Consider the following 25903-nt stretch of genomic DNA (forward strand, 5'->3'; position numbering starts at 1 on the left):
ATAGAACACTGTCTAGTGCACACTAGATAGAATAAACACGACATTAGGATTCAATACTTGAGCGACTACCAAAACTGATTTTACACACACAAATAAAACATTTCAGACATATTTTTAAGGAAACGACAACATTAAACTGTTCGTCAACTGTTATTTTTCACAATTAGCATACACTATCTAGTGAGCACTACAGTATTTATACTAGCCTGATGATAATCAATAACAGCTGTCACATGATCTCGATCTGCTTATTCTTCAGTCAACTGAGCGCTGAAGAGCTACTTCAGGTAAACTTTAACTAGTCCTCAGAGGACAGTGTTGATAGTGAATTAACAGGCTTTGATTTGGAGGTAAATTTTATACTAGCAGCAGTAAACCTTTTGGAATAATTAATATTTATTAATGTTTCTGAGTCTCCTGCTTAGCAGAGTCACATTCACTTAACTATTACCACAAACAAACAGGCCAGCCCAGACGAAAAACAACAACCCACAACCTTTCATGATAAGCGGCTGAGGAACACTTTCAGTTGCATAAAAGAAGGAGCACAAGATTCTAACATCACACTCAAAAAATGTGGTTGTTTAACCTCAACACTGGGTCAAATATGGACCCAGCAGTTGGGTTAAAAAGTGTCATTAAATGCAATTGAAAAAATGTACCTACTGTTGGGTTTATTCATATTTGACCCAACAGTTGTGTTAAAAATGTAATTGAAATATATATATTTAAAAATAACCCAACATTGGGTTCATATTTGTCTGTAATGCTGGTTATATAATTTAAATTTATCTGAAAGAAATTGTTCACACTTGACCTAAAACTGGGTTAAAACAATCCATTTTAGTAACCTTCGCCAGCACTGCCAACACAGTGGGTTGTCTTAACCCAGCTTTGGGTTTTTACATATTTGACCCAACAACTGGGCTATAAATGTACAAATGTAAAAACTTTGAGTTATTTATTTAACCCAAAGATTGAGTTAAACATATTTGGTGCTTTGCTGGGTTATTTTTAACCTTTATTATGTTATTTATTAATAACTCAACCCGTTGAGTTAAATATTTGGTGCTTTGTTGGGTTATTTTTTTACCTTTATTTGGTTATTTATTTAATACCCAGTTGGGTTAAAAATTTCAACAGTCAACTGATTTAACTGACACAAAACAGCTGTATTAATATGCGTGTTGTTTTTGTGTTATAGTTTATTTAAGCTATAACACAATAATATTGTTGTTGTTGTTTATTACCTCTCCATGTCGTGTTTTTATATCCGCTTCACCAGCCAAGACCATCTTTTAGAAGCGTTTGGATGTGGTTAAAATGTATTGTACATTATGGATACTCTGCTGCTGGACACTCTCTACAGCACACAGAGCTCCATATTCTGCTCCATCAACACATGATTTCCTGCTTGCACAGTTTATCACTGTCTGCACGGTCTTCTGTTTCTTCATTGTTTGCGATTCTTGATTTATTTTAACAAAAGTTTCTGGAACTAAGATGTAAGGGAAATGAAGCATTTTCAGTATTTTTGAACACTGTATGTTATTTATTTACACAGCTATAATTAGGGCCAGATGGAATCTGCGGACATTTTTTTGCTATTTCTGCTGGGAATTTTGGTAAAAATCTGCAATTATTTTGGGAGTATCACAACTTAAACCTTAATATATGACATAAAAAATCATCTATTTTTAACTTTTATTTAATGTTTAAAATGCAAATCCAATTAGATTCACTTGATTTGGTGATCAAAGCAAGTCTTTCATAAAATATCTCTACTGAAAGACTGAAAATATTACTGTACACACTGTATTGTACATAAATCAGATCAACATTTTCACATTAGTCAATAATATTACTGTAATTAATTAAAAAATTGAATAAATATAGATTTACACACATTTACTCAAGTAAATACACAAAATTAATTAATAGTAGTACTAGTAGCAATATAGTAAAACCACAATGGAAAAAATAACATTTAACCAAAATAACCCAATGCATTGACTAAATGAAATAACTCAATGCATTGGGTTAAAATAACCCATAGTTGGGAAGGTGCTATAATAACCTATAGTTGGGTTATATGTTGGGGTATTTTTAACCCAACTATTCTAACAGAGTAATTTCATTTTAAAATGCACATCAACACACGCGTTTTTCAGAGTGAATAATACGGTTTAACTATTAAACTATTCACTCTAAGATGCTGGAATGTTTTGATGAAAAAATAAATATAAATAAAAAAAAGCATTTATATAATATAATATAATATAATATACTACACTATACTATAATATAAACGCATTTTTAATGAATGTTTTTGCAGATTCAGTCCCGCATAATGTCGAAATACTTTGTGCATTTGTGTGAAAATGTAACATTCTGTAGTGCATTTATTTTTGTTGCTTTTGTGATTTAATATTTTTATATATATGTGTGTGTGTGTGTGTGTACATATATAATATAATATCTATATATAAATCTATTTATAATTTGTTTGCAGATTAAAGTCCTGCATGATGTCGGAGTGCCCAGAATCCAGTGAATCTGAGTTCCCGTACTCGTTCTCCACTGACGGCCGCCTTCGACACACACACACTGGTGAGCCATACCGGTTCCGCTTCCACCCACGAGACGCTCTGCAGACGGAAACGGAGCAGCGTAGACTGTGCAGATTCCTGACGCAGCACGTTTACACACTCCTACAGCAGAACTTTCAGATGCGTCTGGAGGAACACAGCTCTGTGTTCATGACCCCCGGAGCCCTGGAGCATGCTGGGTGTTTGCTGCTTCTCCTGCAGGACCGGGGAACGGTGCAAGGCGGACTCTGGAGCTGGAAGATCACGGCTCACGAGGGCTTGGAGACCGGTAGCCAGATCCCGTACTTGCGCTGGGCTCTGATGGAAGACTACGCTGTTATCATCATGAACCCTAATGGAGACCTGCACAACAAGGTTATTTAAGGAAACCAAGACTATTGGTCAAATCAACGATAAACATCTGAGCTGCGGCTGTTTAGAGAAACACCAGTAGGTGGCGCCAAATGCATGCCTCAAGAGCTTGATTATATACAAATACACATCTTTTCTAGTATTTCACAGTACTGGGTTGCAGCTGGAAGGGCATACGCTGTGTAAAACACATGGTAGACAAATTGGTGGTTCATTCCGCTGTGGTGACCCCTGATGAATAAAGGGAATAAGCGAAAGGAAATTGAATGAATGAACTAAGACTAAAACTATTGGTCAGCTGTTCAGAGAAACACCAGTAGGTGGCACCAAAAGCATCAGTCAAGACTAAAACTACTGGTCAAAAACATTTTAGTCTGACTGAAATTTAGCTGAAATAATACAAAAAAATCCACAATAAATGAAAAAGATAAGACTAAATGAACAACAGCTACTGAAATAAATAATAATGGTTTTGAGAATTAATAATCACTCATTCTGCTGTGTAAAATCTGAGCTGTGACTGTTTAGAGAAACAGCAGTAGGTGGCGCCAAACGCATCCGTCAAGAGCTTAAATATGTACAAAAACATCTTTTCTATAGAAATGTTACAATTATTTGACCAGCATAATTAGATGTGCAGACCAAGGTTATTTTAGTGAACAAAAACTAAAACTATTGTTCAAAAACATTTTAGTCTGACAGAAATTTAACTTAATTGAAATGAAAAATTCATAATAAACGAAAAACCAACAAAAATCAACGGAAAACTGAAAGGACACAATAATTGGCGAAAATAATAACTGTTTTCAGAATTAATAAAGACTTATTCTGTGGTGTATAATGTGAGCTGCAGCTGTTTAGAGAAACACCAGTAGGTGGCGCCAAACGCATCCGTCAAGAGCTTAACTATATACAAAAACAAATTAAATGAAAGATATGTATAAACAAAAACTAAGAGTAAAACTATTGGTCAACTGTTTAGAGAAACACCAGTAGGGGGCGCCAAATGCATCAAGACAAACTTTTGGTCAAAAAACATTTTAGTCTGACGGAAATTTAGCTTAAATAATAAAAAAACTCACAATAAATGAAAAACTGAAACTAAACTAACAACAGCTATTGAAAAACTAACTGAAATAAAATAATAATGGTTTTCAGAATTAATAATCACTCATTCTGTGGTGTAAAATCTGAGCTGCAGCTGTTTAGAGAAACACCAGTAGGTGGCGCCAAACGCATCAGTCAAGAGCTTGATTATATACAAATATGCATCTTTTCTATAAAAATGTTAGAAATATTTAACTGTCATAATTAGATGTGCAGACCATTTTAGTAAACATAAACTATTAGTCAAAAAACTTATCAGTCTGACTGAAATTCAACTAAAATTAAATTAAATATTAATAGTAATTGAAAAACTAACAATAGTCAACCGAAAACTGGAGTGAAATTTTTTTATCAAAAATAATAATGGTTTTTAGAATTAATAACCACTCATCTGTGGTGGAAAATCTGAGCTGCAGCTGTTTAGAGAAACACCAGTAGGTGGCGCCAAACGCATCCATCAAGAGCTTGACTAAACATAAATTTCTAAACGAAACTAAAAATATTTTTCAAACTAGATAGGCTCCATGGTCAGCCATGCCCGCTTTATGTCGTCAATCTGGCATCCTGCGTTCACGTGGAGTCAGCCTCAGAGGGGCCGAGTGAAAAAGTGTTTTGATTTTGGACTGCAATACCCAGTTCAGCCACTGGGTGTCAGTCTTATATACTGCAGTTTTAAATATGAACACAGACCTGTAATGTCATGTCGTTTTCTGCAGACGCCGGAGGAGCACGTGTCTGCAGTGTGGCGGCGTCTCGTGTGTGTGAGCGCGGCGCAGCATGTGTGTGTGGTGGCTCATGGATACGGAGGTCTGGCGTTTGTGGATCTGCTGTGCTGCCGGATGGAGGAGGTGCAGCGGCGGGTCACGGCTGTGGCTTTTCTGGACTCCAGTCACAGTCTGTGGCATCAGCCGCTGGGGAAAGCCGGACGAGACTGGCTCAGGTGCTCAACACTGACTTAAAAAATAAATAAATAAATAAATCACTGAAGTTGGAAAATATGGAAAAATGATCATAACAGCAATCCATCTGATTCAATTCAATTCAATTTCAATTCACCTTTATTTGTATAGCGCTTATACAATGTAGATTGTGTCAAAGCAGCTTCACATAAAAGGTCACAGTAAATAGGAACAGTGTAGTTCAGTTTGTAGTGTTTAAGTTAAGTTCAGTTTAGCTCAGTTCAGTGTGGTTTAATAATCACTACTGAGAGTCCAAATACTGAAGAGCAAATCCAACGATGCGGAGCTCTACAGATCCTGAACCATGCAAGCCAGTAGCGACAGCGGCGAGGGAAAAAAAACTTCACTAAAGGCGGAAGTGAAGAAAAAAAACCTTGAGAGAAACCAGGCTCAGTTGTGCACGACCATTTTAATTTCTCCGCTGGCCAAACGTCTTGTGCAGAGCTGCAGTCTCAGTGGCGGAGGCTGGAAGCTGGCCTCAGCGAAGACTCGTCTGTCTCTGGAGCGTCATAGGAAACAGTCTCATGTTCTCCACTCTTCCATGACCATCGCAGTAGTTGTTCAGGATTCGGCCAGGTCCAGGATATGGAAACCTTGGGATCATCTCGTCGTTGGTCTTGGATTGAATCAGTGACTCTGCATAGTCTGAGGGCCTCGGGAAGAGTATCCCCAGGTGGAAATGGAGAATAAAGAGAATAATTAGCGTAGCTGATGTTCACAGTGTATATCAGCAAGATGCATAACCTGTGTGGAAGCCCCCTAAGTGGTGCACTAAGTGTATGCTTTACTGAACAGATAGGTCTTTAATCTAGTTTTGAATTGGGAGAGTGTGTCTGAGCCTCGGACGTTATCAGGAAGGCTATTCCAGAGTTTAGGAGCTATAAATGAGAAGGCTCGACCTCCTTTACTCGACTTTGCTATTCTAGGTACTACCAGAAGTCCTGAGTTTTGGGATCTTAAAGAGCGAGTTGGATTGTAGCGAGACAGAAGATTGGTTAGATAAGCAGGAGCTAGATTATTTAGAGCTTTATATGTAAGAAGCAATATTTTAAATTCAATACGAAACTTAACAGGCAGCCAGTGTAAGGAGGATCAAATTGGGGTGATGTGATCAAATTTTCTAGACCTGGTTAGAACTCTGGCAGCTGCATTTTGTACTAATTGAAGTTTGTTAATAGAGGATGCTGGGCAGCCAGCAAACAGAGCATTACAGTAGTCCAGCCTAGAAGTCATAAAAGCATGGACTAGCTTTTCTGCATCTGAGATGGATAGCATACTTCGTAACTTAGCTATATTTCTCAGATGAAAGAAAGCAGTTTTTGTGACATGGGAAATATGATTTTTAAAAGTTAAATTGCTGTCTAATATGACACCCAGATCTTTTATAGTAGAACTAACGCTAACTTTGTATCCCTCTAATTGTAGATCGAGTTGTGAGATCTGCTGTGTACAGGATTTAGGCCCAATAAGTAATAATTCTGTTTTGTCTGAGTTTAAGAGAAGATAATTGTTGGTCATCCAGTCTTTAACATCTTTAATACACTCAGTTAGCTTGGACAGATTAGACGTCTCGTCAGGTTTAGTTGAAATATATAATTGAGTATCATCTGCATAGCAGTGAAAGCTGATCCCATGTCTTCTAATAATGTCTCCCAGGGGTAGCATGTATATTGTAAACAGTAAAGGGCCTAAAACTGATCCTTGAGGCACCCCGTATTTTACTGGGCTGATTTGTGAAGGCTGTCCATTAATATTTACAAACTGGTAACGGTCAGATAAGTATGACTTAAACCATTGTAGGGCCTGTCCCTGGACACCTGTAGACTTTAAGCAATTAATAAGGATACCATGGTCAATGGTGTCAAATGCAGCACTAAGATCGAGTAGAACTAATAGCGAGATGCACCCTTGGTCAGCAGCTAAGAGTAAATCGTTGGTTATTTTCACTAATGCAGTTTCTGTACTGTGATGAGCTCTGAAACCTGACTGAAACACTTCAAAAACATTGTTGGTCTGCAGAAAGGAGCATAATTGAGCAGAAACAACTTTTTCTAGTATTTTAGATATAAATGGAAGGTTTGAAATAGGCCTATAATTAGCTAAGTTGCTGGGTTCCAGTTGTGGTTTCTTAATAATAGGTTTAATAACAGCTAACTTGTAAGGATTTGGAACATGGCCTAAAGATAAAGAAGAGTTGATAATGTTAAGAAGAGGTTCTCCTATAACAGGTAGCAATTCTTTCAGTAACTTTGTTGGAATTGGGTCCAATATACACGTAGCTGATTTAGAGCTATTTATAATTTTGTCTAGCTCTTCCTGTTCTATGATTTTAAAGCACTGTAGGTTATTTAGATTCAGAGGCGTGTTTACTGGATCTGAAGTATAAGGCGGTGCAGAAAGTTTAATATCTCCTATTTTCTGTCTAAAGCCTTCTATTTTATCACTGAAAAAATTCATGAAGTCATCACTACTAATTTGCGGTGGAACGTTTTGTTCCAAAGATGACCGATTATTTGTTAATTTAGCGATGGTGTTAAATAAGAATCTAGGATTGTTATGATTATTTTCTATCAGTTTGCGGAGGTGCTCAGCCCTGGCAGATTTTAAAGCCCTCCTATAGCTGGACATACTGTCTTTGTATGCAATTCTAAAGACTTCTAAATTAGTTTTTTTCCATTTACGTTCCAGGGCACGGGCTGCTGTTTTGAGAGCGCGGGTATGACTATTATACCATAGTGTAGTTTTATTCTCTCTAGCCTTTTTTAGTTTGATGGGTGCCACAGTATTTAAAGTGCTAGTAAAGATGGCATCCATACTGCTGGTTACTACATCAAGGTCATTTGCGTTTGCGGGTGCATTTCGAAGTAGAGAAAGATCAGGTAAGTTGTTTATAAATTCATCTTTAGTGGATGGAACAATAGTTCTACTAGGACGATATATCGGAGCGGATCTGCTAATTTCAGGTAAACACAGCTTATATAGTAAGAGGTAGTGGTCTGTAATATCATCACTTTGTGGTATAATGTCTACATCAGTGACCTCAATTCCATAAGACAGAATTAGATCTAGTGTATGCTTTAGGCGATGAGTTGGACCAATAACATTTTGCTTTATTCCTAGTGAGACCAGCAAGTCCGTAAACGCGAGCCCTAATGTGTCGTTAGCGTCATCTATGTGGATGTTAAAGTCTCCTACAATTAGTATTTTATCAGTTTTAACTAGTAAGTCAGAGATAAAATCAGAAAACTCTTTTAGAAAATTGACATAGGGTCCTGGAGGTCTATATATGGTGATTAGAGCGAGAGATAACATAGGTTTTTGCATAGTGTTTGGAAGGACAACATTAAGCGCTAGTACTTCAAAGGAGCTAAACATAAGTCCGTTTCTCTGATTAACATTAAGAATATCACTAAAGATTGACGCGACTCCACCACCACGACCAGTTTGACGAGCCTCATGCTTATATAAGAATCCTGGAGGAGTTGCCTCATTTAAACTAATATAGTCATTTTGTTTCAGCCAGGTTTCAGTAAGACAGAGTGCATTAAGATTGTTATCTGTTATTATTTCATTTATGATAAGTGCTTTAGGTGCTAGTGACCTGATGTTTAGGAGACCAAGCTTCATCAAATTTGTATTTTCACTTTTTAGTGTTTTTTCTGGTTTAATTCTTAATAGATTATTTCTGGAGCACACAGTACGTTTGTTTCTTGATCTAATAATACGAGGAACAGACACAGTCTCTATGTGATCAACACTTGAAGATAACTGTGTAAGGGTAATAATGTGAAGGTGGTGGTAGACGTTAATCAAATGCAATTTAATGGGTAAATTAATAAATAATGTGAATAATACTCTGTATAATTACTGTTTTACATTACTATGATGGTTGGGTTTAGGTTAGGAATGGGGTAGGCTTTAATAATATACAATAATGAGTAAATTAATTAATAATATGAATAATATTCTGTATAATTACTGTTTTACATTACTATGATGGTTGGGTTTAGGTTAGGATGGGGTAGGCTTTAATGACGTACAATAAATGGGTAAATTAATTAATAATATGAATAATAGTCTGTATAATTACTGTTTTACATTACTGTGATGGTTGATTTAGGGTTGGAGTAGAGGTAAACAATAATAAAATACAATTTAATGGGTAATTTAATAAATAATATGAATAATATTCTGTATAATTAGTGTTTTACATTACTATGATGATTGGGTTTAGGGTTAGGATGGGGTAGGCTTTAATAACGTACAATAAATGGGTAATTTAATAAACAATATGAATAATACTCTGTATAATTACTGTTTTACATTACTGTGATGGTTGGGTTTAGGGTTAGGATGGGGGTAGACATTAATAATGTACAATAAATTAGTAAATTAATCAAATGTGAATGATTTGCTCTGATCAGAAGGTAACTTAAGGGTCAAGAAGGGGGGCTTAAGGTGAACTTTCTCGCATTCCCCCCTGGTGTGGTGTAGCTCTGTTTTCCAGCCTATGTCAACAGTGATTTGAACAGAAGAGTCGAACAGCTGGTTTGCTGATCTTCTTCTCAGATCAGAAAGGCTATTGTTGTAGTGCCTGAGCATTCTCGTGGTCTTGTCTCCTGAAATACCATAAGAGTTATTAGGGTCTGATATTCTGGAGAGATTTAGCCATCTTACATTGGTGTAGGTGTAAATAAAATACAATTACTGGTTTATTTAATAAATAATCTGAATAATTCTTGTTAAATAACAGCCTCAGCTGTCACCCTTCTACACTTTACCATTAGTGTGTGTGTGTGTGTGTAATGTGTGCCTATACTCTGTCCAGGTGTCACTCCAGGACGTGGATCTTGAGCACTAAAGCCCTGAACCGCTCGGTGGGCTCGCTGAAGGCCGGATGTACACAGATCTCTGCCGGGACTCAGTGTCACGACTCTGCGCCTGCCGTCTGCATGGAGTCTGTGTTTCGCTTCTTCAGCAAAACCATCAAACCCAAAGCTCCACCGACACCATTCGAGATCATCACCCGCAGCAGGAGCCGCTCACACGACCACAACAACAACGACAAACACTGAGAGTAAATAAAGCACACTCTGCATCAGAATCAGCCATTACTGTCTTCATTCAGGATCTTGGTAATACTTTAGCTCTCAATTCACGCTATTAAATACTGGCTTATTACCTGCCTGTTAATAAAATAGGAACTGTTCATTAGCATTTATAAAGTATAATCTATTCGCCATCCCTAATTTTACCAGTACCTAAACCCAACTTCTACCTTACTGACTATGAATAGACCATTTTGAGGGATGTAAACATAAACAATGGTCCCAAAGTATTCCCTGTTTTACATTTTTAATGTCTAAAAGCTTCTGAGATTCCAGAAAGAGACTAATATTAATAAAGAATGTTATGAGAGCTGTTTCAACATCAAGTTAGGATTGAATTGCTTCTTGTTACAGCTATGAAATAGTTTGATGACAAGCAGGAAATGTTCTATATTGAAATGGTCTATAAACAGATAATTAGTAGATTAATAAGCTAGTAAAGTTAGTTAATACCCTGAACTGTGACCTAAACTGAAGTGTTACCAAGATCTTTACTCATAAACACTAAAATGACAACAGCCAATGAGAATCTGAATTTCCACTGAAGTTTTCATTCATTGATGGTGTTTTAAAGTCTTTAGTGTTGTTGTTGATTTTATTAGCTCAGATATATAGTTATGGCCTGATTACTTTAGTATGATTATTACATTAATAATTAAGTTTGTTTTTTAATTGCTAATGGCATTTTTAAATGTGATTTAAACCATAAGAAATATCATTAATGCACATCACATATTGTCCCAGTATCGTGCAGCAAATAGACAAGAAGTCTCTAATCTAAATTAGTCAATTAATCATGACTAATCGTACAAAATGAGTTATTTACATGATAAACAGTATTCATAAACACTAACGCTGGGAGACGACAGAGGAAAATGACGAGAGCCAAGGAGAATCTGAAATTCCACCGAGGTTTTTAGACATTCGTGTTTTTTTAAGTTTATTTTTTATTCTATTTATTTAAAGGGAAACACGGTGGCTCTGTGGTTAGCACTGTGGCCTTACAGCAAGAAGGTCTCTGGTTCGAGTCTTGGCTGGGTCAGTTGGTGTTTCTGTGTGGAGTTTGCATGCTCCTCCTCGTGTTGGCGTGGGTTTCCTCCGGGTGCTCCGGTTTCCCCCACAGTCCAGTCTGTAGTGTATGAGTGTGTGTGTGTGTGAATGAGTGTGTATGGGTGCTTCCCAGTGCTGGGTTGCATCTGAAAGGGCATTCGCTGTGTAAAACATATTCGGGAATAGTTGGCGGTTCATTCCACTGTGGCGACCCCTGATAAATATGGGACTAAGCCGAAGGAAAATGAGTGAATATTTAAGCTCAGAAAAACATCCGTGACCTGTTTATTTTAGTATGATCATAACATGAATATATACATTTTTAATTGCTAATAAAAGAGTGATTTTTAACATGAGTTATATCATAAGAAATATTATTACATTATCACATATTTTTCCCATATCGTGCAGCAAGTAGAGTAAAACTATCTGTTCTAAATTAGATGCAAATTAATCACGACTAATCATGTGCAAAATAAGTTATTTCCATAATATATGCACTATATATAGATCTAATATTAGCAGTTTTAATTCTTTTGGAAATATTTTCTAACACCGACGCTGTTTCAGATCATCACCTGCAGCAAAAGCATGGTTTGTTGATGTTAGTAAATACCTTTATGTAAAGTTGTGTGGAAATATAAATGTATATGATCTAGTTTCAAATGAACAATAATCTACACATAACTGAAACGTTCTATTCTTTGGTTATTGATTATATCATTTTATTAACAGCTCAGCCATGAGGGACATTTACCTTTGTCTTTCTGACTACAGGCTGAGCCAGAGTGATGCAAATGCTACGGCCAGGCTTCTAAATGACTCTGCCTTTGTCTTTGGGTGATATTTTCAGGCTACAGAAACCCTTCTGTTGATGAACTTGTGTGGTCAGTAGCTGGGCCGGTTTCTAACACCTATATGCTGGTTATCATGCTGAATCCAATACTGAATTGGCATGCTTTGTTTAGCCGTCTCCCCTCCTCTTAAGACAATATAGACAGGACAGCTTTGTCTTAATTAAGACTAGTGATAAAATTTGCAGACTGCAGACCTCCAATAGGCTCTTGCAGACACATGGACTTCTCGAAGACGCTGTATGACTGCAGATTAACCAACACGTCTCCTCTGGGTTCTCCTCTATTCATATTTTATAACAGTTGTACTGATTGATTGTTTAATGTTTAGTGTAAATTACCTTCAAACCTCCACAGGTCAGTGTAAAAACACAGAGTTTTATTATGAAAACAGAAATATTTCACAACATAAAGCTGTTATTATAAATACAAAAGATCATCGTTTCCACAGGAAACCCTGCATCCTCTTGTTCAATCGCTCTTAAAGGGACGGTACACCTAAAAGTGATAACTCTGCCATCTTTTACTCACCCTGTTTGAGTTTCTCTCTTCTGTTGAACACAAATGAAGATCTACTGTAGAATGCTGAACAAAACAGCCATTGACTTCACTTATAGGAACACAGAAATACAATGGATGTCAACATTCTTCAAAATATCTTGTTTTGTGTTCAACAGAAGGAAAAACTCCAACGTTTAGAAACACCTAAGTGCAATTGAATGAGGAGGAAATGTTGATTCTGGTGTGAACTGTCCCTTTAACTACTCTTAAACTCACGGCTAGATGTCGTGGTACAGCAGGTCATATTTGGGGATGTTTCTGGGGTCGATTGGGCTCTGGACGATCAGTTTTCCTCTCATGGCTCCTCGATAAATCACTTCAACCAGATCCATAAAGTCCTGCTTGCTTTTGAAGCTTCCCACAAACTTAGTGTGATCTGGAGATCTGAAACACATGAGAGAGAAACACAGCGAAATCACCACACTATGACACAAGCTCAGTCTGGCGGATTAGCAGATATTAAAGCACACCTATTCTGCCTCTTTATACACTCTAGTGTGTGTGTGTTTCAGTTTGAGCTGAAAATAGCACACAAATAATGCTTTCTAACTCTCTGAAACTGACCCTTTCAGGCTTTTGATCCTTTGATATGTGCATTTCGTATCATCACATAAAATATGCTTAACTGAAACCCCAAGATGCTCATACATTTTGAAAATGTGTAGGGTAAACTGTTTATTGATGAGAACAAAATATGCATAAACTACAATGGAAACAGATTTAGTGAATAAACTATGGATGTCAACGACTGAACATTCTTCAGAATATCTTCTTTAGTGTTCAACGGAATAAAGCAACTCATAAACGAGAGGAAATGCTCATTTTTGGGTAAACTGTGCCTTTAAGAGAGTGAGAAGTGTGAGATCTTTTCAATCGCTGTAGTTTCCTAACACAGTTCTTTGGAAATATCCGTGTCAGCAGAAGTGAATTTAGATTCACTAGTAAGAAGCTTCTCACTTTAACCACATCCTGTGATTGTGACTTTTGCAGAACAGCGTGTTCTGCTTCTGGATCAGAGCCAGGTGATCATTAGTCTAATAATAGCGTATTAATATAGATGATAATATATAGTTATAATATTGATTTACCATGAAGAAACTGATAATAAAGATGTTCAACAATACAATATATAATGATTACAGACATGCTGGGGGGCAGCTCGGTGGCTCAGTGGTTAGCAGTGAGGCCTTATAGCAGGAAGGTCGCTGGTTTGAGCCTCAGCTGGGTCAGTTGGCGTTTCTGTGTGGAGTTTGCATGTTCTCCCCGTGTTGGTGTGGGTTTCCTCCGGGTGCTCCGGTTTCCCCCACAGTCCAAACACATGCGCTATAGGGGAATTGATCAACTAAATTGGCTGTAGTGTAAGAGTGTGTGTGTAAATGAGTGTGTATGGGTGTTTCCCAGTACTGTGTTGCGGCTGGAAGGGCATCTGCTGTGTAAAACATATGCTGGAATTGTTGGTGGTTCATTCGGCTGCGGCAACCCCTGATAAATAAGGAACTAATCCGAAGGAAAATGAATGAATATAAACATGCCTGATATTGTTATCACTTCAGAATACTAGCACTAGTTATTTAGTATTGAGACTTCTTTGCATATCAGTGTACCAAACGATGCAGAATTAATAAGTGACATCACACATAAACATTTTCACATTCACATGTTAATCTTAATCTCATCTGTTGAGATGTAATACTAATTCATTGTAATACTTAAAGCATAATATTAATAATTAATATGTATTAGTTAAATGGACCTATTGTGCATAACTCACTTTTAAAAGGGCTGGTTATTTAGCACTGTGGATGTAAAAGCATTAACTAATGGGACATGTACTTCATAGTCATTTTGCAGTTTGCATTTACTCTGAACATTTACATACAATAACGCAACACATAAATACCTATTTCTGTTATTACACTTGTTAAAGTTACGTATTTGGCAGCTCAGGTGAACATTGTGATGATGATAACAGCATATATTGTGATAAAAACTTAATTAATCACAATACAAATGTTGCTAGTGTCAGAATCAAACACTTATCAGAACTCACCCGTAGTCCACTTTCATGTGCTGTCCGTTGAAGAAGAACACGGTGGAGGGAATGAAGCTGATGTCGAAGTATCTGGTGTAAACCGGAGCTGAATCCACATCCACCAGATAAATACTGGCCATGTTACTCAGATCATGAGCCGTCTTTGACAGCTGTCAATCACACAAACACAACACTTTCAGCATTTATGCTTTTATTTAAAAAAAAGTGCATTTAGCTAACATACTATAACTGTAAAATATGCTACTAAAGTATAAATCTGTCAAATATGCCAATATAAAACGCTGTCTAGGCAGATCTAACAAGTATATAAAATATCATTTAATAGTGAATTGAATAGAGGTATTAAAGTAAAATATCTCCATGGGTTAAAGTCAAATTCAATTCAAAATTTGATGCCAACATAATTTTTTTTTACAAAATTAATTTATATATATATATATATATATATATATATATATATATATATATATATATATATATATATATATATATATGGATTATAAATATAGAAAGCATATTAAGTGTCTACTTGTTTCAAATTAATTTTGAAAGTGTAGTGATAAGAAGCCGTAATACCTGCCGGAACTACTTTAGCTGTGCCTTTATCTGACAATAACCAAACACTTTAGAATATAGGTCTCAAACTCAACTCCTGGAGGGCCGCAGCTCTGCTGTTTTGCTCTAAACCTAAACAAACATAGCTAATCCATCTAATCAAGGTGTGCAGGACTACTAGAGACTATTAAGCAGGTGTCAGTTGGAGGTGGTTGGAGCTGAAGTATGCAGAGCTGCGGCCCTCTAGGAATTGAGTTTGAAACCACTGCCTTAGAATGATCATCAGCCAATCAGAATCAAGCATTCAGCTGCCCTGTGGTGTAAGTAAAAATGAAACAACATACTTATTCTGAGCTGTACTAATGATTTAAAGGATAGTGACAAAGAATAAAGATTTCAGATTACATTTAATGAGTATTTTGAGGCCAAACTGTGAACTTTAAATAGACTTGTCAACAAAAAATTATGTTGTAAATATAACGAACAAGATCTTTGGACATAAAGGACTCTAAAGGTCATTTTAAAGGCTGATAATAATAACTGCTAATTTTTATTTGCACAAACTTCTTACACCCTAAAACATGCATGCGTACTTATAAAACGTGACTTTTAAATACAAAAAAATAAGTATTAAGCTGTTAAATGAGCACATATAGCGGGTAAGGACAGCATAGAGAACATATATCATATATTCACTAATTTAATAATGATTAAAGGCGATTTATAACCGACTCACAATCTCGTCAATCTGCAAACACACAGAATCTTCATCTCTGCCGAAGCGCAGCACTAAAACCTTCTCAGCGACACTCTTAATCGCCTCATCAATGTCTTTTTTACTCGACAGTTTAGGGAGGAAAAAGCTCATGACGCTTTAATTAAAACTAAACAGAATCTTTAATTAAATTCACATCGGAGAGTGTGCACGAACTCCTGCGGATGTTTACTAGCGTGTGGTACAACACTATATTAGAACCGACTAGAAACGCCAACAACGGTTTCTGCAGTTTGCGTGTCTCCGCTTAAATAACGTATTATTATTAATGATAAAATCGCTTTATGATTAAAAATAAGATTAATATTAGTTTTAGCACTCAAATGGTTTCAAAAATCATCTATATAATATTGATTTCCGCACGGACAGATTTTATTGCTGCACACAGACATCCACATGACATCAACAGCGCGTGTGTCCTTTTGAGGGTCCAGCAGTGACTTCTGAGTGGACATGCAGACCCGCAGCTGATGTGGAACAGAGATTTACTTCAAATAAAGTGTGAATAATGTTGTAGATGTAGAAGAGGACGGGGCTGGGCGTCACGGTGCTGATTTCATTCTGATTTGTCTATCTCCAACAGTGAGTCTTTCATTTACTTCTCAAACTAAAAACTCTCACTCTGTTTGTGACAGATTTCTTATTTACCGCGAACAGCAGATACTAGTTTTACTTTTTAAATCCTACAGGTTAGTTATGTTAACTAATATACAACACTGTAATTTGATATTGTAGAATTTCTTATGTTAAAATATGCAAATAAGTTGTCAGATTAATTAGTTATACAGTACATGGTAATTATAGAGTAATTTGCTGAACATAAATCAGAAGATCATTGATAAAGCAGGTTCAGAGTTTTTGTTTGGTTTTGTTGACACAATGAAGCTTAATAGACCATTTTGAGGGATGTAAACAAAAACATTGGTCAACTGTTTTATATTTTTAATTTCTAAAGCTTCTGAGAATCCAAAAGAGCCACATATTGATAAATAATGTCATGAGAGCTGTTTTAACATGCAGTTATGATTGAATTGACTCTTGTTACAGTTATGAAATAGTTTGATAAGCAGGAAAGATCACGGGCCAATGATATCACCACACTGAAATGTCTTTTAGATTGTGTTTATATCAAATACACAATAGAGATGAACAGAATAAACAGTCGATTAGCGCTGAAATGTTTAATCAAATTATTTGTTTTAATTAATTACAACCAATAATCCATTAAATCTGTAGTAATCGACTCTTTGTTTGAAACAAAAATTGAACCGAATGCATCACTTTCTGTCTGTATAACTTTATTTGATTTTCTTGTTATATTTATCTTAATTAAGTGATATGCAGCTAGTTTTTATTTTATCTTGTAATTAAATTATTTATTAATGCAATTTCTGATGAAATAAAAGATTTCATTATTTAAATTCAGAATAAAGGGCATTAGCTGCAAGTTGAGTTGAATGCAATAAAGTGTAATATAAATGCAATATAAATAGATGGCTATGCATGTATAGGTGTATAAATGTATTTGAATGCATGTGTATGTGTCTATATATATATATATATATGATTGACTGATTACACGGGTAGATCCATTCATTCAATCATTTTCCTTCAGCTTAGTCCCTTTATTCATCAGAGTTCATCACAGCGGAATGAACCACCAACTTATTCAGCATATGTTTTACACAGCGGATGCTGGAAAACACCCATGCACACTCATACACTACAGCCAGATTAGTTGATCAATTCCCCTATAGCGCATGTGTTTGGACTGTGGGGGAAACAGGAGCACCCAGAGGAAACCCACGCCAACACGGGGAGAACATGCAAACTCCACACAGAAACACACACTGACCCAGCTGGGACTCAAACCAGTGACCTTCTTGCTGTGAGGCCACAGTGCTAACCACTGAGCCACCATGGTAGATGAACGGATTATTAAAATACCTGATCTCTGTGCCGTGTTGTTCTCCTGTCCTCAGCTGATGATGTTTCTGCGCTGGTGTTTCCCGCGGGTCAGACGGATGTGTGCGTGTCAGCAGATAACCGTCAGGTTCTTCAGCAGCAGCCGGACGCTCCTTAAAGATGACCCACAGCATGAGGAGAAGCTGGATCTGGACGCCTGGAAGTCTGTGATGAGATCTCAAGCTCTGCCGGAAGATCCTCCGCATCTGCAGGACTCGACATCGGCTGCGTCAGTGCTGGAGGCGCACCGAGAGCTGGTGGAGACCTGGCATCATGCCGGAAAGGTGATGCTACACTTATTAGAACCACATCAGATATTAACCCTTAAATACTGTTCAGATTGACTGCTCTTTGATTATGTTGGTGCTGATGACCTTCATTATAATCACATTTATTGATTGTAAAGTCATGACAGCAGATAATCATGCATTACTGATTGATGCTGGTTTTCCCTGTTGGGATTAAAAGGTAACGTGTGTCATTTCTACTGTTGATCATCAGTTGTCAGCATTCACCCTTTAAATCGGCCTGTGCTGAAGAGTTTCTGGCTTTTATATGAAGTTCATTGGAGTAAAACAGCTGATTATAGTGTGTGTGTGTGTGTGTGTGTGTGTGTGTGGGCAGAAATATATTTACTGTGTTCACTGCATTCTGAGAGCTGAGGGGATTATTCTGACTTTATCAGACATATCAAGATTAGCGTGCAAGGGTCTCTTTCACACACACACACACACACACACACATATATATATATATGTATGTATATATTTATATATGTATATCTCCATGTGTTCAGCTGGTGCCGAAGGTGATCACGGATCAGCAGCTGCAGGAACTCTCCATTCTCACCACTAAATCCTCCAAGAAGAAATACCTCAAATTCCTGGCCATCAAAGAGGCGCAGAAGATCAACGACAAGAGGAAGCAGGAGAAGAAGAGAGCTGAAAGAGAAGCGGAAAAACTCCATGATAATAATGGAAAAGAGGAGGACGAGGAGGAGCGAGCCGCAGGCCTGGAGAACACCTTCATGCTGAGGCTCCGCAACAACTCCATCGAGTGCGCACACAACTGGAGGGCGGTGAGTGTTAGGGCTGGGAGATTAGTCAAAGTAATCCACATCCACATTCAGTTCGAAAGAACTACCCCCCCCACCGAGAAAGGTCCAGAATGTTTTCTACTATATTCTGATTTGACCTATTTTGACTGCTATGTCATCATAAATTGTGGAAATAACCCATCAAAGGTTGTAAGAAACCGCACAACAGGACATAAGTGAGGTCAACTTTCACTATTGACCTACTGTTGTTAAAAAAAACACATTTTACAAGTAGCCTAACATTTATTCTAAATCTTGAACATTATTCTTTTTTCCCCTTTTTTTTATTTAAGTAGTCAAAAAACATACATTAATCGACATAACTAACAACACAACACCACATCAATATAAACATAGTGGTTTAACATTGTGTACATATACACACAGACAAAAAAAAAAATGAAGACAACATCAGTACAAGCAACACCTGGCAGCATCAGCATCATTTTGTCCACTAACAGTTACATTTGGCTTTGGAAATAATTTGTGAAAGGACGCCACATGGCAGTGAACTTGGACCCGGAACCATTTAAACTGACACTTATTTTTTCCAAACTCATGAAATGCAACAAACAAATGAAATGCAACTATTTAGAAGAGATACTGCTTATTTTCTACTTTTAATATGAAAAACATGGGAAATCATTTATGTTGTTTTTAAAAGTGTAAGTTACTCATTTTCACTTTTTAATAAGAAAAAAACTGGACTGTTCGTTTTAAGCGACGTGTGTTTTAATTTCAGTTGTTCAACATTGATGTTCAGTAAATAATCGTACACAGTGTGTTTCCTTCAGTTTTGTCCTGCACCCATCATTCAGGAATCTCTCACTTGTAATATGCGAGCGTATTTACTGTTCAAAACTTATCAGTGAACTATGAGGGCAAAAAAAAAATAAATGATTAAAACAGTCCTTCATTAATCGTAATCGAGTTAAAATGTTTAATTAATCGAGATGTTAGGCCAAATCGCCCAGCCCTAGTGAGTGTGTATGCCTGTTACATCATCTTTGTCTGAGTCTGTTTGTGTCTGTGTGTAAATGTAGTGTGTGTGTGTGTGTGTGTGTGTGTGTGTGTGTGTATGTCTGTATGTTTGTGTCTGAGTGTCTATGTGTAGTGTTTGAGTGTATGTATGTTTATTTTTCATCACCTCTATTGGGGTTGTAGTTTGTTTTCTGAGATGAGTGTAGCTGCCTAATGAGCTCCTGTTCTTCATCTCCAGGCGCAGGCGATGCGCTTCGACCAGCCGCTGGTCTTCGACATGAGCTACGATCAGCAGATGAGCCGGCATGAGCTGGAGAATACGGTCAGTCAGCTGCTGGAGAGCGAAGGCTTTAACCGGCGGGTTCAGGAGCCGTTTCACCTGCACTTCTGCAGCCTGCAGCCGGGGGGAGCATACCACCGCGAGCTGCTGCGGAGATACGGGGACGAGACCTGGAGACGCCTGCTGATCACGCACACAGAGCGCTCGCCGCTGGAGCTGTTCCCACATCAGGACCTGGTGTACCTCACCGCAGACTCACGCTCCGTCCTGCGCACATTCGACCACACCAAGGTGAACAGCTAGCACAATATCTGATTTATTATTAGGACAACAGCCAATCACATTAGTTTTCCAGTGCTCCCTAAATGGGATTGGCTAGCATCTGCTCGAGGGTATTTGCATAGAGCGATCTAACTGGCTGACACCTGTTAGGTGATTTAAAGTTTACTCGCTGACAAAAAACATCATGTAGGCTCTGCCCACACGAACACGGGTATTTTCAAAACAAACCGCACTTATCTACGTGCTGTGGCTCCACAAGAAAACACAGTGTCAGCCGAACCTTTCTGAAAACTCTGGCCAGGGTGAAGATTTTCCAAAGCTCTGGGTACAGTGTGGTCACGTGAACACTAGTTTTCGACTCATGACATCACTGTGAGCCGTTTTCTCCTTTCTGATTGGCCGACACGGCTTGGTTAACACCGATCGCACAAGATGCAAATGAGGCCAATTCCAAATGTTTGCAGCAAATGCATTGCATATTTGGTGTCGATCACCCACACGACGGTAATATGCTTCTGTTCTCACGCTTGCATTGATTTGCACGTGATTTACTAATGCAAATGCTTCCTCATTTGGTGTGAACTCCGCATAAATGTCTTTATCGCCCCCTGTTGGCTAAACATGCTCTTATCATACATCTGTGCGGTTTTTTGCCCTTCGTGTATAAGGCCACCATAGAGTTCAGCTCAAAAATCACATGATTGTCGGCGCCAGTGGTGTAGTGGTTAGTGCGTCGACACATGCACTCCGGTGCTCACGGCGACCAGAGTTCAAGTCCCGTCTCGCGGTCCTATGCCGATCCTTCCCCTCTCTCTGCTCCCCATGGTTTCCTGTCAATAATCTACACTTTCCTATCCATTAAAGGTGAAAACCCTGAATTTTTTTTAATAAAAATATTAATAATTTTTTTAATTCACGTGATCTGCACAGAGCAACTAGACAACGTCAATCAAAAGGCATGAAATCAAAGCTAACAGATTTTGTTGTCGCTAGCTTTGGGGTGAACAATTTATCCGTTCATGTCATTAAGAAAAAAAATATAGTGTTTTCCTTTATAATTTTTAATCAAAATTTGAAAAATATAAATGCACTTCCTGTTTGTTTTGAGTTAAATAGGGTGTTTCTTCCCGTACTAATAAACTTCCGGCGAACAGTGAAACAGTGAATTTTTTCCATTTTATACGGTTGCTTTTACAGCATCGATGTTGTAATGTCATTAAAATATAATCAGTTAAATAGACTTTAGCGTCCATTATAGTTGCTCAAACTTAAAAGGAGATGAAAAGCCATTTACACGCACACACCTGTCAGGATTTGCAGGCTAGCGCAGAAACACCATTGAATATGCTAGGGACATGGCAGGGAAAAATTCATTTAATGCAGTGCTTCTTGTACTTTCTTGTACCCACTTTATATCAGACATCACCCAGCCAGTGGAGATCGCTGATTTTTAAAGAAAACAGACCTTAAACGTGCCGATTTTATAACGCCATACAGTTAACCGGAAGCACTTGACCCAGTTCACTGAGAATTTAAAAGTCTGCATAGAGGTGTGAACCTACACTGGTCTCACGGTTCGGTTCAATTCGGTTCAATTCGATATCACAGTGCATTGATGATGCTCTCCATACACATTTATATTTTACTTCACAGGCGCTGTTCACCGATGAGTGACACTGATAAACGGCAGCGGCGCAGTGTTGCCAGATTGGGTGGTTTTGGATAGGCATTTCAGCGGGTTTTGGATAGTTTTTGGGCTGAAATCAGTCAGCTACATCTGGCAACACTGCAGAGGGGATCACAGCTGATCCATGATAGGAGAAAACTCGCGCGCTCGTGTCTGTATCCAGAAGTGTAACAGCCGAGAGGAGAGGAAAAGTCACGCAGCCGGTCAAATGAGCCACAGTGAGAGAGAGAAATGGAGTTTACTGTCATTCTCTCAATCGCAGTGAAATAGGGGCTTCTGCTGTGAGTGTCAATGAAAGACGGATCCAGCAAACACACACGCAATGAAATTGTGCATAGTTTCTGTGTTTTTTTAAGTAGTTAGAGCGTCTCGCCTCCCTCACCATAGTAAGCTACGGCGATATAGCGCATATGAGATAAATGACGTCAGTATACAATAACCTGTAATGATCTATTACTGAACCGATACTGAACTGTCCGTGTCAGCATCACGGTGCACCGAAGAAACAATTCATTTTGACACCCATACTTCTGCATATACCCTATTCTCAGATTAGGTCTGTCTAAGGCATTGGGCGTGGCTATTATACTTAACCACACCCCTTCAACTGTCCGCTCATTACAATAAACAGAAATGGTGAGGAGGAGGAGGAGTCTGTTAGGTCGTAATAACTCTTCCTTTTTCCCATCTTTCTGAATGAAACATCTACTTTACTACATCCAATCAGCTTGCAGTAGAAAAAACAAGCCACGCCCACTGTTTTCTCATTTAATATCCCGTTTCTCTAGAAACTACATGACAATACGAAACTAAATAAAAATCGGTCGCAGCTTCTGGTTCATGTGGACTTTCAATTTGACTCAGAAAAGGTGTAACAGCCCTGTATTAAGCTCTTTAATCATTTTGGCGTTGTTATGAACATCAAATACAGTGTGAATATTCTTAAAGAGCAGTCTAAATGTTTCACAGTGCTCACAATACCGATATTACACATGTTCATTATCTTAATATTGAACTATTAATTATATATCAAGAGTGTGTGGGTGTTTCCCAGTGATGGGTTGCGGATGGAAGGGCATCCGCTGTGTAAAACATATGCTGGATAAGTTGGCGGTTCAATCAGGCGACCCCTGATTAATAAAGGGACTAAGCTGAAAAGAAAACGAGTGAATGAACTGTATATCTGCATCTGTGTGTGCTGACAGGTGTATATAGTGGGAGCTATGGTGGACCGCAGCATCCGCGCAGGAGCATCGCTGGCTAACGCTAAACGCCTGAAACTGGCCACGGCGCGCCTCCCGCTGGACGAGTATCTGGACTGGGATTGTGGAGCTAAAAATCTGACTCTGGATCAGATGATCCGCATTCTGACCACGGTGAAGCAGACGGGCAGCTGGCAGAAAGCGCTGGAGTTTGTGCCCAAGAGGAAACATAAAGGTTTCCATCAACCAAGCGGAGACCGGAGGAGCCAGAAAAACCACAGAGGAGCAGCAGACAGAGCCCCCTGGTGGAGGCAGCAGAAACAACACCAACAGAAATAATCATGCGGTTACTGACGGACTGCATTTACAGCAGTGAGAAGAGATGCAGACGTCAACGATATTCTGCTTCATGTGGTGAAACCCAAATAATAAAAGCACGTAGTAGGACTCTTCTGGATAGTATTTTAATACCAATTAAAGAAATATAAAAAAAAAAGATTTCAGTGTAAGAGAGATGAGGAGAATATTATTACTGATTCTGCATTTACAGCAGCAAAATGATTTCAGACATCATAAATCTGCTTCATATCGTGAAACTAAAGCTAAACACAAATCAAGACTATATAATAAATAAAAGCATGTGTTTTCTGTTTCATTTAGACAATTTTAATACCAATTAATGTAATGTTTTTTCTTTTATCAGTCTAATGAGAAGGCTATAAACAGAGGTCGGAGTGGGTGGTGGGACTTGAGCTCTAAGTGGGCTATACAAACCTGAAGTTATTTACATTTAGTCATTTAGCAGACGCTTTTATCCAAAGCGACTTACAAATGAGGACATTTATTTATTTAATTAATGTCTTGAACATGACACGGAGTCCAATATTGTGCTTTGTGAATGTCTACACCTACCCCAAGCCTTAACCCAACCTCACAGTAACCTGATGTGTTTTATTAATATCTGCTCCACCTGCACCTACTTGCGGTGTAATCCCTCCCACATGGAGGTCTCTGGGCTGCAGCGATACCTTCTTGAGTCTAAAGGGCGTCACACACCGGATGCACTGCGACACGGCACGCACACCAGACACGCACATTCGCATGTTATTTAAAATTAAAGTATACAGATGGCGCGGCAGAAATATGAACAGTGTCATGGCTGGGCGCCGCCAACATGCAGTGCCGGTGTGTGTACCCTGATAGAAACCTTTAGAATTCTAAAATGCGTGGCGCGTCGCTTCTGGTGTGTGACCCCCTTCAGAGTATAAGTATTGTGGACGTATGTATTAGCACATTTATTAATACTTATAATATTAATATTCATTTTGACTATTTTATTTTTTTAAATAATTTCATTTTAAGTGTATAAAAAAGAGCCGGATATCGGGATAATGAAGATATTGAAATAATCTGGTACAGCGGGCGGTCACACAAGGCACGACCCAAATCTGCAGTTGTTAATAACTTTATTTTTATTTTTTGAGCTCCAACCGATCAATAAAATTGTTAGATTTTCCATTTTAATGGCCAATCAAATATTAATCCCCATACAGGAAATATTAAACCTAAATAATTCATACATTAACAAACCTAAAATAAAAACTAAACGCAGCCTGACAGACTGTGCCTTAAAACAGATCATATTGCTCTCTCTCTCTCTCTCTCTCTCTCTCTCTCTCTCTCTCTCTCTCTCTCTCTCTCTCTCTCTCTCTCTCTCTCTCTCTCTCTCTCTCTCATGTGATTTTCTTTAAAGTGTACTTTTAAATAGCTCATTACTTCAACATCACCGTTTGTTTTGTGCAGTTTGTATATTGTAGTTATATAAGCGTGTGTTAATGTGACGCCATAGTCTACATCAGGAGTGAGTCAGCTAGTTTTTGAACACTCAGCCTTGGTTATAATCCACTTTTGGAAATATTTTGGTGTATTATTTACGAGGCATTTACAAAATAAACAATGGGAAATAAAACTCACACTGTGATTGAGACAGAAATAATAAATGATGATAATACTAATGACATTAGTGTAATCAAAGAACTATTTTTTAAAGCAGAAGTGAAACTCGTACTGTTCCTGATTCTGAATATTATTTCACACATCACTAAACTTGTGCTTCATGTAACATTCAGGTAGAATTTGAGCTAGATTTTGCATTTTGTCATAATTTTGGTGATTAAATTAGACAGTTTCTTGTGAATTGAACAGTTTCTCTCTGCGTTCATTTGAAGGAATAATAAGCTGCATTAGTAAACATGCAAATTCAGCATAAGAGTTCCTGATTCTGCATTTACAGCGGTGAAAATTATTTCAGACATCAACAACCTTCTGCTTCAGGTAGAATTTGAGCTAATAATGACTGAAAAAGGAAAGTAGATTTTGCATAGTAATGCATTACATGTATGCCTGACAACCGTTTTCTAATTTTGAC

At 37.9% G+C, this 25903-nt stretch overlaps 3 protein-coding genes across 3 annotated transcripts; 2 read left to right on the forward strand and 1 right to left on the reverse strand.

Moving 5' to 3' along the window:
• Window positions 1-211: 211 nt before the first annotated feature.
• Window positions 212-10195, forward strand: si:ch73-41e3.7 (uncharacterized protein LOC572312 homolog). The gene is made up of 4 exons (XM_056463939.1): window positions 212-287; window positions 2513-2963; window positions 4784-5007; window positions 9855-10195. Exons 2-4 carry the CDS (start codon window positions 2526-2528, stop codon window positions 10099-10101), a joined length of 909 nt encoding a protein of 302 aa, XP_056319914.1. The 5' UTR covers window positions 212-287; window positions 2513-2525; the 3' UTR covers window positions 10102-10195.
• A 2201-nt stretch (window positions 10196-12396) lies between these two features.
• txnl4b (thioredoxin-like 4B) lies at window positions 12397-16158 on the reverse strand. Its single transcript, XM_056453027.1, has 3 exons — window positions 15944-16158; window positions 14650-14801; window positions 12397-12983 (listed from the first exon to the last, which is right to left on the reverse strand). Exons 1-3 carry the CDS (start codon window positions 16073-16075, stop codon window positions 12818-12820), a joined length of 450 nt encoding a protein of 149 aa, XP_056309002.1. The 5' UTR covers window positions 16076-16158; the 3' UTR covers window positions 12397-12817.
• Window positions 16159-16373: 215 nt separating this feature from the next.
• On the forward strand, window positions 16374-25672 carry trmt10c (tRNA methyltransferase 10C, mitochondrial RNase P subunit). Its single transcript, XM_056463952.1, has 5 exons — window positions 16374-16564; window positions 17965-18231; window positions 18744-19025; window positions 20263-20595; window positions 23479-25672. Exons 2-5 carry the CDS (start codon window positions 17968-17970, stop codon window positions 23812-23814), a joined length of 1215 nt encoding a protein of 404 aa, XP_056319927.1. The 5' UTR covers window positions 16374-16564; window positions 17965-17967; the 3' UTR covers window positions 23815-25672.
• Window positions 25673-25903: the final 231 nt, after the last annotated feature.

This window comes from Danio aesculapii, chromosome 1 (assembly GCF_903798145.1).
Source record: "Danio aesculapii chromosome 1, fDanAes4.1, whole genome shotgun sequence".
NCBI lineage: Eukaryota > Metazoa > Chordata > Actinopteri > Cypriniformes > Danionidae > Danio > Danio aesculapii.